Source organism: Fringilla coelebs, assembly GCF_963513975.1.
Source record: "Fringilla coelebs genome assembly, chromosome: 1".
Lineage (NCBI taxonomy): Eukaryota > Metazoa > Chordata > Aves > Passeriformes > Fringillidae > Fringilla > Fringilla coelebs.
The window spans coordinates 49,983,773-50,001,762 of NC_140028.1; the positions used below are offsets into that span (position 1 = coordinate 49,983,773).

General features: G+C 35.8%; 1 protein-coding gene across 1 annotated transcript in view; it reads left to right on the forward strand.

The window, feature by feature from the left end:
* The window catches only part of SMCHD1 (structural maintenance of chromosomes flexible hinge domain containing 1), a 68,475-nt gene extending 58,905 nt beyond the window's left edge, over nucleotides 1–9,570 (forward strand). Inside the window, exons 40-48 of the mRNA XM_084213308.1 lie at nucleotides 414–499; nucleotides 1,523–1,645; nucleotides 1,856–2,046; nucleotides 2,814–2,923; nucleotides 4,278–4,348; nucleotides 5,230–5,401; nucleotides 7,284–7,442; nucleotides 8,127–8,250; nucleotides 9,249–9,570. Of these exons, the coding sequence (XP_084069434.1) occupies nucleotides 414–499; nucleotides 1,523–1,645; nucleotides 1,856–2,046; nucleotides 2,814–2,923; nucleotides 4,278–4,348; nucleotides 5,230–5,401; nucleotides 7,284–7,442; nucleotides 8,127–8,250; nucleotides 9,249–9,351 (1,139 nt within the window). The 3' untranslated portion in view covers nucleotides 9,352–9,570. The remainder of the gene's footprint in view (nucleotides 1–413; nucleotides 500–1,522; nucleotides 1,646–1,855; nucleotides 2,047–2,813; nucleotides 2,924–4,277; nucleotides 4,349–5,229; nucleotides 5,402–7,283; nucleotides 7,443–8,126; nucleotides 8,251–9,248) is intronic.
* Nucleotides 9,571–17,990: the final 8,420 nt, after the last annotated feature.

The following is a 17,990-nucleotide window of genomic DNA, read 5'->3' on the forward strand; positions in this document are numbered from 1 at the left end:
AAATTAGTTCACATATGAGAGCTGAGGAAATACTGTCCAGAAAGTGGTGTCCTATATAACAGACAAAAGAAGACAAAAGAGCTACCACTCTTCTCTTCTGTCTTGCCAATTCACCAGCTGGAGAACCATTTATGATGATAACTGAGGATGAAAACTAAAACCAGCTAATGTTCTCAGACTGATATAAGGTCTAGGCCCCTTTGCTTCTTGAAGCTGAAGGTGTGGCATCTTCTGAAATTGTTTAGAAACTGGACAAAATTGTGAGATCTTTGTGGAAAAATGCTTATATTCTGTGCTGAAATTAAGTAGATGGGGTCAGTTGCACCTAGCATAATTCTGAAAAGTTGTAAGAAATTTTCTAAGTGTTCCATTGCTTCCTATCACTTCCTCACTCTCTTTTGATTTTGTTTCAGGTCAGGTTAAAGAAGCTGAAACACGAGAAGCTCTCCTGAGGAATGAACTGAAAAAGCATCAAATTGAATTACCACCGACAAACAGAGTATGACTTGATTCTTACTAAACCCCATTAACACGTCTAAAACTGATATCAATAATATGTCAATGCTAATATTGCTGAATCACACCTGTTACCAAAACAGTGAAAATTTAAACTGTAGAAAAATTTGTGAATCATTTTCAAACTTAAGATTTATTTTTTTTTACGTTATATTATGTTAGTGTAAGGATCTTTTAAAATACTGTTAAAGAGCTAACAAAAACCTTGTCTTTTATATCCCGGTCTTGTGTTTTCTGCTGATCATGTTTCTGCTAAGGTTACCAGTGTCACTGGTACTGCTAGATGTTACAGTAGGTTTTTGGGGGCTGGCAATATATATTGGATGTATTCTGGCATAAGTAGGAAAGCACTTTTTTTAAGAGAATTCAGAGAATTGCATGTTACTGCCACAGTTCATGTAAAAATAAGTTCGAAAATATTCAGGGCAATGTATCCCATTACTAATTTCCCTTAAAGATACAATTATGTTTTAAGAAACTTTTAAAAAGTTTTCAAACTACTGACATCTGGGGGAAGAAAACACCTATGCAAACAATTATCTTTAGATCAAATAAGACCAAGTTACAGTCATTAATCACAAATCAGTAGAATTAAATTGCAGTCACAGTACTGAAGTTCCCCCTGCTGGCTAAATTTTTCAAGCCTGGACAAAGTCACCTTCTGAAATGTTTTTTTTTTTTGTGCATTCATGATTGTGTCTTCCTGATGTTTTAAACTTTCCTCACTTTTGTCTCTAATCAAGCACTGATAGTTCTTTGTGAAATGCTCCTTGAAGTCCTTAAAAAATAAAAAAAGGGAAAAAAAGTAATTAGAAAGTTTGGTCACAATTGCAGTGAGTTTTCCCTTTGCTCTTCTCTGGGATTGTGCATGGTGGTCCCTTATACATTAAAAGTCTGTTTCAGGTTATTGAATGTTTATTGTTAGAAAGTTAATTGATGATAGATAACTACTTCTGCTGCTCAGTCCAATGGTGCATGCTTGCTGATTTTAAATTTTCATTCTCAGATTCAGTACGTGGATTCTCTTGTGAAAAAAAAGATGTTGGAACAAGAAGGAGTAATGAAGCAGCCAAGGAGAACTTGTACCCTCCCAAACTATCCAAAAGGCAACCAGGATATTCTAGGCAAGGTGAGTTTTTTTTGCAGGGAGCCTTCTAACGAGTTCTGTTCGTTCCACAAAGTGGTAGTGATGAAAACTTATCCGGTGACCAGCTCCCCTAACAGAGCCATCAACAGGGGAATTAAATGTCTGTCTGAAGTTGCAGGATTATTGTGATTACTATGAAAAGGGGACATCGTCTTGGTTTCTGTTTTGACTGTTGTAACTTCTATGGCACAGATTGCACATTTAGCTCAAATTGAGGATAATGAAGCAGCAAAAGTCATCTCTTGGCACCTGGCAAGTGACATGGACTGTGTAGTCACACTGACCACGGAAGCTGCTCGTTCTATCTTTGATGAAACTCAAGGTCGACAACAAGTGTTACCCCTTGATTCTATTTACAAGAAGACACTTCCAGATTGGAGCAGGTAGAGAAAAAACAATTAAAGTTCTGCATTTGCATTACATGCTGCTTCAACTCTTTTTTCTTGCCTAATTTGATTGTTAAATCTCAATTAAAGATTTGAAGTATAAAATTTCTGGGTTTATTATTATAGCAACAGTAATGCCACTTGAAGTGTTAGCTGAAATCTCAGCTTTACGTCTTTAACTGCTGTGTGATGTTCTTTATATAATAAAGTGTTTCTATTAAAGAAGATGATTTTTTTTTCTTCGTGTCTACATGTTTTCTAGAGCAGGAATTTATTTTAAATAATTATAGTGCTTCTAATCAGATTATAATTTTTAAAAATCCAGGTTCATAATACATTCCTAAAATCATCTGTAGTAATAGAAATTCATTTTGCTATTTCAGTTGCCTGAAAAATAAAGTACAGTATTTCTGCTCCTGAAAATCATTTGCCTGTGAAGGTGACTACTAATATAATAAGAATACCCTTTAGAAAAGATCTGATGTATAAATGCATTTATAATGTTCAGATTCTCAGTTTTCATAATACAGTGCATTAAAATTTGTCCATAAATTAGTCGTATAAATTTCTTGGAAATAATGTCTCATAACAAATCAGTATTTCACTAAAACATCTTTAATATAACTGGCATTTCAGATAATGGTGGAATCATTTATCTAATGTGGAAGTGTTAAGATGAATTCCATTCAGTTGGAGATTCCTGACTAGAATAAAGACTAATTGCTTTCTTTTCTTCTCCTTCGTTGTCCCCTTTCTTTAAACAGACCTTTACCTCACTTGAGAAATGGAAGAACCTTCTTCAGACCTATTGGAAATCCTGTATTTGCCAGAGATCTGTTAACATTTCCAGATAACATAGAGCATTGTCAAACAGGTAAATGATAAGAAAGAAATAATTAATAACTTATTTCTTTTAAAGAATGAAATACAGAAACATGACAAATGATAATCCCTTCAATAATCTTCACTGATATGTTTGCAAATACCAGAGTACATTCCTACTGAGTTCTGTTGGTAAAAATAGGAGGGCATTAGCATTAATTATTTTTAAACAAAAGTTGTGGAAATTTCAACCGTGACCACTTTCTTCTGCTTGTTATCTTAGTTTCATTTTGTCTACTTAGATGTGTGGCAGTTTTTTTCTTTTTTAAATTCTTGCAGCATTATCTTATCTTCAAGCTCTTTAGAGCAGGTACTGACTATCACAAGATTAATTTTATAATCTCATATTGCAGAAGTTACTCCTTTTGTTAGGATTTGTTTCTAGTTTGGTTCTTCTCAGGAATGTGAAATGCATAGATTTAAGTACATGAAGACTGAACTGTACATGACTGTGTATGTTATGCTTAAACAGCTTAATAGTTGTGAGAAATCTTTCCATTTTTATGTAGATTTTAGTTTAGGAAACTGTTGTCTTCTTGCTCTTTCTAACAATGTAGCAATCCCTACCTATTCCTACACTTTTTTTTTTTATAATGAGGTAGATCTGCTCCTTTATATAGAGAGTTGGCATCTGTAAGTTACTTCAGTAAGTTTTGCATTTTGTTTAATGACTTCCCACTATTGAAGTATTCCTCTCTACTGTTAATAAAGACCAATTTTTAACCCTGTGCATTTTCAGAAAGTTAGATATTGACAGACTTTTAACTATAAATTCTTCTTCATGCCTGTTGGGGGAATTGAAAAACCACATTGCATGACATGTCTTGTGCATGACTATGTTGTTAGATTTTGTATGGAACAGACTTTTATTAGCAGAAGAGTTAAGAGTTAACTCAGTTGGATCATTTGCCTGTGAATGTTTTTTTTTTCTTTGACAAACCATTGAATATGAAAAAAAATATTAAGAAACTGAGAGCAAAATTCAACATTCCAGGAAGATTTTTAAAAATATATAATTTATATAATTTCATGAAACTTAAGGTTTTATTATATGTCTTGATCAATGTAAAGTATCAAGAAAGTATTTTATTGAAAAATACACTCAATTATGCCAAAAGGCACTTAAATGTACTATTTTTTTCCCTTATGAAATCACTGATGAAAGCAGAAGATTGCATGTCTATCTCAACCTCAAGAGAATTCTGTTGAAACAAAAGTTATTTATATGCTGTTTCCCTTGCACTTATCTTAAAAGATGTAATAATGATGCCTCAGAATTGACTTTTCAAAACTCAAGTTATTTTGCTCCAGAGAAATTTCATAGTTCAAAAATTTATATTTTTCAGTGTTTGGTATGCTCTTGGGTGATACTATCATTATAGATAACTTGGATGCTGCCAACCACTACAGAAAAGAGGTTTGTTTCAATTTTTCTTTAAATTTTATGATACAGATATATTGCAGAATTACATATTTAATACATGAAAAACTTGGAGTAATTTCCTAGTTTAATGCTGTGTTAGCTGTAAGTGTGCTTACTGTCTGTGGGTCTCAAAGCACTTAACAGTGAATGAAATCTGTTATTGGCACTGACAAAATGACCTCCATTCAACAAATTCCATTATGTGAATGTTGCTATGGCACATGGTACCATGTTTCCAACGATAAGCGTCTTCAGTTCTACTGTGTTAGTATTAAGCACAGGTTCTTCTGTACTTTCCTAGTCACTCTGTGTCATAAAACACAGGAGTCTAAGGCACATGGTGAAATTTCAGGTCCACTTGACTAAAAACTTGATGTGCATTCTAGAAGCTTACTAGATGTCTTTGAAACCCATTCTATTTAGGTTTAATGGTACATGTTTTAGCAGGCAAGAATCTCTGAGGAAGTTCTGATACTGAGCACTTTTTCTTTCAGCTTATGAGTCTGTTAGAATCAAAATAATGATTGAGCATAAAAATGTAGAACTGTACTGATTGCCACTGCTTCCTAATATATGTTGATAATCAGCTTTTCCCAGTTACAGATCTATATTCTGCCTTCAGAGCTCTGGTAAAATGTGAGAATACAAACCCAAAAAAACTGGTCTTTCATAATTATTGACAATAATGCTTAATTTAAATACATTCATTCTATTGCTTGAAAGCAAAGTCATGATGTAATTTCATAAAATATTTTTTTCATAAGGGGACAAAGTTGCATTGCAGTTGAAAAATACAAAGGTTCACAACAGCATTGCTGAACACTTAGATTTTCTGTGGAGTTAGTAATTTAATATTGATTTTTATACCTGTGCAGGTTGTAAAAATTACACACTGCCCTACCTTGCTGACTAGGGAAGGAGACAGGATTCGCAGCAATGGAAAATTTGGAGGCCTGCAGAATAAAGCTCCTCCAATGGACAAACTCAGAGGAATGGTATTTGGAGCACCAATGCCAAAACTTTACTCTACTATCTCTGGACAGATAGGTGGGTTAATGAAGTCACAAACATACAAAACTTACAAAACTATATTGCTTGTCCTATGTTTTTTATTCTCTGATGTAATACAGAGAGGAAAACTTCAATTTAGCATACAATTATTTTAAGAAGTAGGAGCTGCACAGTGTTCTGATTATAAATTTGCCTTTTCATAAAAGTTTATAGCTATTACATTTCCTGAAATAAAAAATAATAATGAGACAATTCCCTTTATTCTTAGTCTTATCAAAGGAGCATAAGCAGTAATAATCATTCAAATAGCTGGCATGAGGAGCTTGAGCTGATTGAATTCTGGCATCACTGAGAAACAAGTTTTAGGTCTTTCTACTCTGGAAACACCATAATCAGTTTAGAATTTCTTATGTGCAAGTGAGCTCTATGAAACAGTGGTAGAAAAATTCATATTCTCAAGAGAGAATATCTCTTAAGTTACCCTATTTCTTAAGGGATCACTTCCATTTCTTTATGTGCTTGGATTCTTCATTTCAGAATAAAGATTAGAAATTAAGTTAGAAGATGCAGTTTCTAACATGTAACAACTGACCTGACTGATGAGTAAAACATTGAAAAGTCTTACTGACAAACAAGATTGTTCTGCAATACTTAATTTTAAAAAGAAAGGACATGAAGTTTATCCATGACAGTGCAATGGAGGGGTGTGGGGAGAGAACACCTATACCTATTAAAGTAGCCATATATATGAGCAAACTACTTAGCACTGACCAATTGAGTAGGGGGAAAAAAATAAGGACTAAAAAGATCTTTTCTCAGCATTTTAGTAAAAATATATTATGCCTAGGGAAAACACAGTAAGCATGTCAATCACAGACTAAAATACACTGGGTTTAGCACACTTTGTCTATCAGCATGTTTTCAATTGTTGAAATCAATTATTACCCAATACTAATTAAATTGAAATTTTCTATGTTTAGTACTGGAGCAATTGTGGTAGAAGAAAAGGGCATGTTTTAATTTCACTTAGAGAAGTACTAGACATTTAAAGGAAAATCATAGTAAAATTCCATTTATAGGACAGCATCTCATTACACAGGGCTTGTTTTGAACTTAATTTTACACATAGCATTAGTTCTGACATGCTCTTTTTCAAAGTTTGTAGGATAAAAGTTGCTTAATCTGTTATTACACTGGCAAGGTACTTGTAAAATAAGCTGTACTAAGAGTCTGCAGACTTTTGTCAGTCTGCAGCAGCTCTATGTGTGAGAGTTTTCACCCCATGACAAAGTTAAGGTCATTTAGTGTTCAGTTAAGTTTTGTGCAAGATACCGTATACTCACCTGAAAGTAAAATGAATGAGTCCAGGTTAATATGCTTGAACCCTTCCTTTATTACTTGACATATTTATTCAATGCCTGGACGTGGAAAAATTTTTTGTCTCGTATATTTAAAGAAGTGGGACAGAGTGAAACTCAGTAAATGTTCACTTGGTCCACAAGGTGGAATACAATTCAAGTCAGTAAAACAAGCTTCTGCTTTGTAGCACTGAAAACACAACATGCTACAAGCACTTAATGTCATCAGAGGTAGAGAATTTCACTTGGGGCACACAGGCAACAAGATGTGTACAGCAATACCAGTTTCCCACATCATTTTCAGAGCTTGCAGGTACTTCACTGTCATCTAAGATACAGACTCAAAAAGAATAGAGGAGTCAAAATATTGGATATGATTTTTTTATTTACAGTCATTTAAAGAACAGCCACTATAAGTTTGGATGGTTTTTTAAGTAGTGTTTCTGAAGTACATGTTTTCTTGTGGATTTACACATTGCCTAGGTTGTATTGGTAGCATTCTAAATCAAAATGGTCATTTACTTATTGTTCTGTGGTTTATTGTTTTATTTCTCAATTAGATCTTCTTCAGCAATACCGTGCAGCAGTGATTAAATTTGATAATGTGAATAAGGACCTGGAATTACATTTGCAGTCACTGAACACTCCAGAAATGCAAAAGAAAAAACAGGAACTTGCTGAACAAGAGAAAAGCCTCAAGCTAGTAAAACAAAAATTGGGTAGGTTATTGTACTATAATTTTGGTGTGCTATAGGAAGAGAACAGTTAACTGCAACCAGATGTATTCTGCTCTTACAAACTAAGAAGTTCAAACTATGAATTAAAATTGTTAACATTAATTAGCAGCTTAGAGATGTCACATTTTAAGGAAAGAATAGAAAAACTGTATGTAGTAGTATGATGCTGTGGATATTGCCTAGAGCAGCACTGCCCTGTATTGTGTTCAGATAATAAGAATGTGGTCATTCTGTATCTTGTCAACATGAAACTATGATCTCACTAATAAGAGATTATATAACTATTAGAGTGGCTTGGCCTGTGCTACAGAACATTGGCATGCTTTTTGAAATGACTGTGTAGTAAAGAGCTGAATTGCTTTTGCTAAGGAAACACAATCAAAACATTTTGCTATAAAAAGAAACACCCCAAAGTCTGCAAGGATTGTCTGAGTTACATTTTTTTTTTAATGTCAATATCAAATAATATTTGAAAAATAAATATTTACTCTGCAACAGTTATAAATAAATAGTTTAACTGTCATCTTTGAACTCTGTTTCAGGTATAATGTAACCATTAAATTATAACAATAGTGTCAAAGGTTTAACTCTATTGTTATAAGGCCCGTTTATAACCAACAAGTTTAATTTTTCTGTTATTGGTTCTTTCTTGCAACTTTTTCATAGGTATGACTCCTGCTTTATCAGATAAGGGTGCTGAATCGTTACTTCAGCCTATAATGTTCGATATATCGGACACCCCCATTCCTCCCAAAAGAATGAGAAGAGACACCGTGAAGAAATTGTATAGGTAAGTATTTTCTGAGTCTAGTCATTATTTGCCCATAATCTGAATTCAAAACAAAAACTAGTTTATTCTGCATATTTTTAAATTCATATTTGTATTTAATAAGCAACAATTAATAGAGTTTGCATAAAGCTGATTTTCAAGATAATTTTTAATTTCTTCTAAAAGTTTCTGCCTCATTTAAAAGTTAAATCTCATATAAAGATTTGCTTGCTAATTCTAATTCTGTTTCTCTTTATGAAGTGATCCTTATCTTTGTGCATTGCATTCCCCATATTTTCTGGTATATTCCACACTGTTACACCCAAAACTATTTAAGATGGCTTGATCTGTAAACTCTTTTAAGGTCTGCTGTCAAATACTGGATAGAGGAACACAGAAATAATTATTTTTATGTAATAGAATCATTCTTACACTATTTTTTTCTATGTAACTGTCTGAGGTGAACTGGTGGTAAAGTGTTTTACCCATATATCTGCTCCCATTCCTTCTGTGCTGATGAGCGCTTGAGCACGCACACACACACACACACATATGTTTGGGAGATCTGTCTAGCTGTATCTTTAAAGTGACATGAAACTGTCTTTGCCATTTCTCATGTCTCTCCTCATGACTACATCATTGTCTTTGCTGAACTACGGTAATTTTTCTGAGATTATTTAAATCTTGCCCAGTAGTGTTCTGTGAATCTCAGAACAAGTGTTCACTATATTGCTATGTCTCCTTATTTTTTATACATTTTACTATTTTAATTTTTATCTACATATAGAACTAAAGTGGTTGTGTAGTTAAACTGATATTAGTCTGTTGTTATTCTTCATTTTAACGAAATAAATACAGTAATAAAAAGCTGTGTACAAATATGGGGTTTATATTGTTTATACTTGTGGGAGCTCTATGCTATATATATATATTATATATATGTGTGTGTGTGTGTGTATGTATGTATGTATATAAAAGAAAAGCTTTGTTTATAAGCCACTGTGCTATGTCTTGTTTAGCTCAGAAGAATGGATCTCCTCTCCTGCAAAGCAGCAGCAACAGCAAGTGCTGCAGATGGCCCCTTCAGAACTTAATGGAACTCCACGGAAAAGAAAGGCGTAGACTGATCAGACTTGCTGGGGAAAGCTGTGTATTGAAAATGTGAATACATTCAGTAAAGGAAATACTTATGTGGTATTACCATTACTCTGAAGATTTTTATACTGATAGAAGATACAAATGTATTTCAGTTAGTAGGAACAAAAGTGTAAGTATTTAACATTGATAGCCCAATTTTTGTATAGTTAATTTTCATTTCTAAAAGCTTTCAGAGTTTTTATGTTCGTGTGTGAAAAAAAAGGTTTTAAATATATTCTTTTTTATTTATGACAATAAAAGATCTTTGCAATAAAACTGCTTCAGTACAAAGCACTGACAGTACAATCACTTGTGTTGAATAGATTGTATTATGAAATGAGATGCTTAATTTAAAAAGCATCCCAAGCTGTCTTGAGGAAGATAGTCAAAGGTCACTTTAAAGATCTGCATTGCAAAGATTTTAGTGATGAACAGGGCAGAAAAGGATCAGGTATGATTAAAGACAGAATTTCAGCCAGGGTCAGAGCAAGCAGCTGGAAACAGACTTGATTGAAAGAAAAAGATAGGGTAGGAGTAGGAAGCTAAATTTGAAAAGTATAATAATTAGTTGAAGCCCTGTGAATAACATAGGAGACAGTGTTCATGGGTGTGGTCATGTGGGTTCACATCTGCCTCAAAGAATTTCTGCCTCGAAGGGAATGTTGACACCAAATCTGAGAGTACTGATCTGTACTCTCAGCAACATGCATTTTATATACATACTCCTTTTCTGAAAAAGGACTTTAAACTTAAAAAGACATGGTGGTCTCCTGCTAGAAGTTTTAGAATGCTGATCACTGGTGCACATCTCTGTGACAGTTCTAATAAAATGAAATTTCACCAAATTAAGGAGAAATAAAGCAGTGTAATTTTTGGTTGAAGGTTTTCCAGAACTTCATGCTTTAAAGACAGGTTAAACATCAAATTATCCTGTTCTTAAAGAAAATAAATATATTCAGTATAACATGTAGCACCATCAAGAAACTAAGCTAGCCCTACCTCAGCTCTTTTTTCTATTTTTTTCTCCCTAAATTTAGACATCAAGACTTGAATCAGGTAGCCATCATGAAGGGTTTGCAATGTAATAATTTGTCCCACCACACCAAGTTACTTGATAGTACTTCTTTTAAATGCAATTATTTTAATTCTGACATCTGCCTAGCTTCAGCCTCCAGCCTGTGCATAACCTTGAATCTTATTGGATTAAATATGTATTCCTGCAGAAATTTAATCCAGAATTGGATTAAGTACATATTCCTGGAGAAATATGTGTTCCTGTTGGAATTCATCTCTTGCCTTTGGTAGCCAGTGTAGGCACTATTAGCATCATGTGATGTATCTCCCTGCTGGAAGAGGCAAACAGAAAATTAAGGATGGTTTCCAGCGTTGTGCAATAGCTATCAGAGATTTCAGGAAATTTCACCAGGGAACTTTGAGGATTTTCCAGCAGAGTGATGGCAAGTTACTACAGTGCAAGTCACTGCTTTGCAAAGCTGTTGAGGGCAGCTGATTTGGTCATGACCACAAATTGGAGCTCTGAAGGTAAGTGTCAATTTTTTTTCCTTTATCCACTCTGCAACAGAGCAGAGCAGGGACCTCAGCCATGCTGGGCACTGTGTGTTGTCCTCACTGATTTGATGAGGGGTTGGTGGGAATCCATGCAGGCAACTGGGAGAAAGTGGTTGTGGTTTTGGTCTGAGCCTGCTTTTCAGCTAGCACCCAGGGATGCAGGGACTGCCTGTCGGGTGAGTGGGGATGGACACCCCATGTAACCCAGGGAGGTGGTTGGATGACAAGTCCTTTCTGCCAAACCACACTTGTGATGTTACAGCCCCACCATCAGTATCATGGCCCTGACTCTACATCTCTACAATCCCAGTATCACCAGTACTTCTCTAGCCATGGGACTTTCTCTGCCTCCTCCAGGGCCAAAGTCCCCTTGTCAGCCAGAGCTGCAGTTCAGGGAAAGAGCAGTGAGAGGGAAGGAGGAAGGGATGATGCCCAGGGAGCAAAAGGGAGGTGGGGAATCACTGCAGGGTGTTGCTATGTTACTGCTACAGCAGTAGCCTGGATGAAAAACATGCATTCCAAATGTCCATTGAGATATTGTGTGACTGTAGCAGTGTAATTACTGGAAGTTTTCTGCTGAAGCCTCCAGAGTAGGTGCATATTTGATTAAGTTAGCATTATATTGCTATCCTGAACTCCATTTCAGCTAATCCTTTAAAGAGATTTGCAGTCACCATTGGTGAATGGTTCATTCTTCAGTTGGTCACAATGGGAAAAGAAAGGTAAGTTGCTTGCTTTTTAACAGCAAATATATCAGCTGTTCTAAAGACTTTTATTATAGTACGTTGCTCCAGCTATGGTAGTGTCATTGTGTGGATATTTAATAAAGCATTATTAAGGAGCTGTCATTAAAGCATTATCTGCCTTCATGCACCAACATTTTCTCCCAATAAATTCTGCTCCCAAATTGTTCTGTTTAGTGAGGGTTTTTTTAATACTTAGGAAACAAAATCCATTAAAGTCTCATTTCATCATGACACAGCAAGGATAGGCAACCGCCACAGACCAGATCTACAGTAAATTCCTTTTCACCTGCCAGAATGCAATACACCATAGGAGAAGCCCAAATCACTTTTTAAGTTTTCTTTTTTAAAAGTCAGTTTGCTTATTATCTAGGAAATAGAACATGTCTTACTGATGGTAGCAGTACCAGTATCAGTAAAAAGCAGCTGTTTGTCTCCCTTTCTGCCTGTGACTCCGACAGGGTGTATTCAGGGATTTTGACATTCCTGCCATACCAGATCATCTTCCCACAGGAACAGGCATCATTTCAGGTTCATAAAAAGTATGGACTTGTGGATGTGCATACACACGCCAAGTTATATATGTACATGTGTACATACAGTTCCTCTAGTCTATATTTCCATAGACAAGCTCTTCCACACCCACTGTGACTGTGGAAAAATTCCAAGAGAGCTACTGTGTTGACTGGATGTGCTTTAGGTGCTCCTATCCCCTATCTCTGCCTCTGTGGCATGTCTTCTGTGCTGTGAAATGGTTCTAAGAGCAGAGAAGCCCTAGCTTTAGCAATGAAAACTGACCTAGAAAAAGTACACATGTAAACTAATTGAATGCAATTTTATTTTAATCCAGCCTATATATAAAACTAAGGAAAATTTTCAGTTATTAGAGGCAAAAAAATATAGCACTTCCAATTTGTAAATACATAAATTCCACAAATTTTATAATATATGTTAATGGATTCTTACAACTCTTACTAGCTTTTATAGAACTCAGTATTTATGAGGGCTCTAAATAAATCCCCACTCACTATTTTGGGGGTTATTATTTTACAGTAGCTTTGCTCTTTATGGCTACACTATTTAGGCCCTGTGCATACCATCAAGCACAGGTGAACTTTGCAAGACAAATGGGGATGTTAAGACCTTCCTTCAAAAAATTGAAAATATTTTATACAACAGCAGAACTATGTGTTTCACTGTCTTACCTAGGAACAAATTATGAAAGTTTTTTTTTTTCATCGAATAACATAGGCCAAGAATCTTTGCCAAAGTCATATAGTATTCACCCTTTTTAGAAAATGAATGTTACTTTCTAGTTACTTTCTAGAAAAGACATTTAGTGAGCTCTCATTTCTTATTATTCACTCCCTCTTTATCCCTCGTCCTGCATCTTTGGTAAATCAATTAAACCATATCATGCAGCAAATATTGCAGTCAAGGCTGATTTCAAGAACAGAATTATTTTCCCTCAGTGTACTTAAAAGTTTCAAAGAATGATGAACCAAATAACTGCAGCAACCTCTGATTCATCATTTTTCACATGCACAGAGACAAAATAAATTGGTAGATTAAAAAGTTACTTAATAAAAAACTGAGCTATTGAATTAAAAGTTGCTGCTCCTTTGTTTAATGGAAAATGGGAATGATCCCAAAAACTTAAAAGTTAAATTTCCCCAGTAAACAGCTAGTGAAAACAAATGTTTCATATTAAATACAGCTCCTGCTTTTAGCCTGTTCTTATAAACAAAATATAGTAGAGAAATGAAATGGCAATGTCATAAAATTACTAGCTAAAGACTGCCTTACAAGAAAAGGGAAAGGTGGACTGTCATGTTCCTGCCCTTTCTTCCAGGAGCCTGTCTTTGTAACAAAGGGTCTCTCAGCATGTTCATGCTCCTGTGTGGTGGTATATTAACCTAAACTGACTGATTCAGAAGATGCAGATCAAAGGTCCAGCTCTGCTCTACAAACTGGAAGAGCTGGTTGAGCAAGAGGAAGATTCATGAGAGCCTGAGGAATGCAGTGAAAAGAATTCTTCTGAAACAATGGAGGAGGCCATTCTACAAGTTGCTCAAGACTTTCTTTTCTTCAGAAAAGAAACAAGAGTCCTGGGGCAATTCTAGGACAGAGACTGTCCTGGGAAAAGTGAGAAGGGATGGTTGGAAATCTTCTTCATACTAAAGACTTCTGGCAGATGCAGTCATGAGTAAATTTGGTAATGCATACCAGAGCTAACCCAGCAGTGATGGGAAGTCAAAGCAGAGCTGCTGAAGTGGGAGCACACTGAGGGCTGGGTCACACATGAGAGGCCTCACATGCTGAAATTGAGCCTGCTGCTGTTGCAGGTAATTTAGAGCTGCCTTCAGTGTAACAACTTCATCTTGCATCATTCATACCTGAACTGACCTGAGGCATACGACACAGCTGGTGGAGTCAAACTGCTGCAGGAGCATGATGAGAATGGGGACCAGTGAGATCAGTTAGTGAGTTGTGGTGTGTTGCTGTTGCAGTGTGGTGTTGCGCAGACATGTGCAAGCCTGCAATTAATCATGTCCTTCACTAGCATTTTAATCACCGTTTTGAAGTTTCTAAGTACAATCCAAGTGGAGAGCCCTTGGATGCCAAAGGCAGTTTGTTGTCATGCAGAGCTTGAAAGGAAAAGTCCCTCTGAAAGTGGGTGGTCAGACCAAGACTGATTTATCCAGTTGGTCTCTGGACGGTGATTATATCTACCTCCAGAACTGAGCCCTTCTAGGAGTCCATGTCAGAGCATCTGAACTGTACAAGATCTGACCATTCTTGTCCTCCTTTCTCTGGAAACAAACAAATTGGGAGGCCAGCCACACTGCTGGCAGAGTGCTGTACTTGTCTCACACTGCTCAAAGCCAAAAGGATCTTTACTTCTTCCTCTTAACTGTTCCTGGAATAAGCCTGTGATACTGGTAGTCTCTATCCTACCAATCTTTGACACCCTCCTGTGCCAAGATAAACAAGATTCAAAGATAAGCAAGAGTCCCCAGAAAACTCAAAATGGAAGAATGCGGGGTAGGGAAGGAAGCAATAAGAGCATAAGGAACCAGACATCTTTGGCTTTGAATTTTGGGAAATTTCACATCTCCCAAAAGGAGACTTGAGAGTTTGTTAGGCCTCTGTTGTTGGATGCTTCCAAGACTGAAGCAGTTTGGGATTAGACATGAACCAGCCATGCAGGCTACTGGCACATGACTTGAGAGTCACCAGGAGACTCAGAAGTGTGATAAGAGTTCTCTACAATTGGATGTTCCCTACAATTGGATGCTGATGGCACAGGGAAGATGAGCAGAAAGATGGAAACTTCTGGAGTTCCCATAAACAGAGTACCGGGTAAGTATGCAAGGAGTAGCAGGAGAGTTCACCGGTCTATCAGGAAAGATGGACACATCTATCAACCTAAGAGGGAGAGATTTATGGCAGATTAAGGATGGCCTCACCAGTGCAACTCTTAAAGCCTATTTCTGTTTCCACACTGACAGGCATGGATTCAGGATTCTAGTGAATACACATTACAAAACATCTTTACAGTGGACTTGAAACTTATGCCAAATACCCTGTTCCAGAAGATTTTATGGGTCACTTTTCCTCATCATTGTGATCAGGTAACTTCCCTGGGTTGATGAAAGGTTACGAAAACAGAATTAACTTTTAAAAAAGGTTTGGTGATAAAACATTTTTCTTGTGGGAAAGAAAGCACTCTGAATTTTTTAGGTTTTGTGTCATCCTTATGAGGTATTTTGTGGCTCTCAGAGCCATCTAATTCCCAGTTACTCAACCACCCACCGAATCACAGTGTGGGAATGTATTCTAGGCTATGCAGGCCCGAGTCATTTTTGATGTTAATATTTCTTAAGTATTAGTATTTTCTAGAAAAATAAGCAGGCTTGAATATACACAAATATACTTCATAAGCTTTACATTTAAAATGCCAAGTACACTGGAGAATAGTTGCTCCATATATATTGATACATTGGTTCTTAAATGCCATAAATGCATTTTAAATGTTTGTGTTGAATTTTTTCCCTGAACTGCTCTACTTTCTCTGATCTTTGAATTGTAATATATACCACTTCTGGTGTTAAGAAAGATTGGAAACATTATTTTAACCAAATGTGTTGAAGTGCAAATAACAAGTGAACTTTTGAACTCTCATGTGTTCTCTGAGGATCTGGAGAGGTCTCTGCCAGGAGAAAGAGCTGAACATGGATGTTTTGTTAGAATTTTGGCAAATAGAATTATCTGGAATTAGCATGGTTTATTCAGATTCCAGCTTATCACTTCAAACTAGATTTCTCTTAAATAAGAGTGACTCAGTTTCTCTTATGAAAGTTTCCTGTATGTAAGAGGGTAATAGCGACCCTGTGTCAAATGCATGATAGCATTATCAAAATAGAGGAATTTGGGGTCAAAGAGTTTGCTGGTTAGCTCTGTTGCCAAGACTGACTGTTCCAGATCCTTATAAAGACATGCTGACACATTGGTGTGATGTGTCAAGGACCTGATGATGTGGAACATTTTCCATAACACCACTTCAAATGCGAGCCTTTCCATTGTTGAAAAACTCTCCTTCATGTGCAGAGATTGTATGCAAAAAATAATAATAACAAATATGCCATTGGGGGGGATGGGGGCAGGGGGAAGGGGATGGGGCAAGAACTGGAAAGAAATTTGTGCTCCTTTTCCTGAGTTGGAACAGCATTCAGTGTTCTGCATAAAAATGTATTTTTTTGCTATACATTTATAATACAGTTGGAACTTTGGGAATCAGAAGGTTTAATAATTGTTATCTGGTTCTCTTGTTCTCAGTTTTCAGATGTTTCAAAATCACAGCTATCACTTTTAAGTCTGCTCTGTCTTTGGAATGTCTTTGCCACATTTTTTATGGACACTAACTGTATATCTGCCTCCACTCTTTCCAGTTCTTCTGATTCCTGGGAAAGCGGGAAATTTGTGAGAACATTCTTTAGGTTTTAGGCAATGCCAGTTATTGCTCTTGGAACGCTTTTGACAAAGCGACTACACAGAGAGATACAGAAGTCATAAAATCCTGTTCAAATTTTCACTTAGGTGAGAAATAAATAATGCCATCTCAGAATCCATAACATATAAAACTTTCATCTGTATTATTTCCCCTGTCAGCTTACCTTTTCAAAAACAACTGTCTTCTATACATAACATATATATTTATTAAAGGTTGAGAAATGTTTGTGGGTAGTAGATGTAAGCTTCTTCTCAAAAGAAAAAGGAAAACCAGACTCTCTAGTATGAAAAAAAGAGCTATCAGATTATTTTTGCCAAAGGATCTAAAACTCTTTGAACATGAAATGCTGGATGTCACTTCATAAGATTTTTTTTTCCTTCCTAAAATTCAGGTTGAGTCAGCTGTTATAAATTTCTCTAGGATGTAAAATAAAGATGATTAAATAGGATTCATTGCTGTAGGCAGAAAAGCAGTAGAGTTCTGTGTGAGCTGCCGGCTATTGTGTACTGCTGGACATGAAGCCATTGAATTTCCACCCTTGGAACACAACATTGTGGCTCTTCCAGTATCCATTTGTGTACATAATGGTGATGGCGAGTAAATTTGATCTGCTCATCATTGACTGTGAAAGTGTCAAAATCTGACTGCTTTGGATGGTATAACTCTCATTTAATGATCCGCCCCCAAAGTTAAGTTTTGATAACCAAATGCTTTCTCTCTATAATATAATATAATATAATATAATATAATATAATATAATATAATATAATATAATATAATATAATATAATATAATATAATATAATATAATATAATATAATATAATATAATATAATATAATATACATTTCAGAAAAATATCCAAGTTTAATATATCAGAAAAAGATCCAAGGTTCCAATAATGGCTAGAGAGGAGCAGCATATGGGTCTTATCTTTTTTAACAGTCTGATCCTCTACTACACTGGATAAAAGTCTTACTCATAGGCAGAAGCCATCAATCATTTAAATGTGTACAATTTTGACTGCTTCAAACATCTCTGTTTGCAACAGCAGCAGCAGGAACTCGCAGAGGCCCTGCACCTTCAAAAGGCCCAAGCCAACCTTGTCCTTAACAGTGGTGAGGTTTTGCTGTCAGTGTAAAATGTTTTGTAACCACTTTTTGCCAATTGAAAAACAGGACCAGACCCTAGAGACAGTCTGTAGAAAAGGATTGTCTTGTTCCCACCCCTGGATGTGTGTCCAACCTATGTTGCAACGTTTGGCTGTGGACTTCTGCTTTTTTTTTTCCCCTTTTTTTTT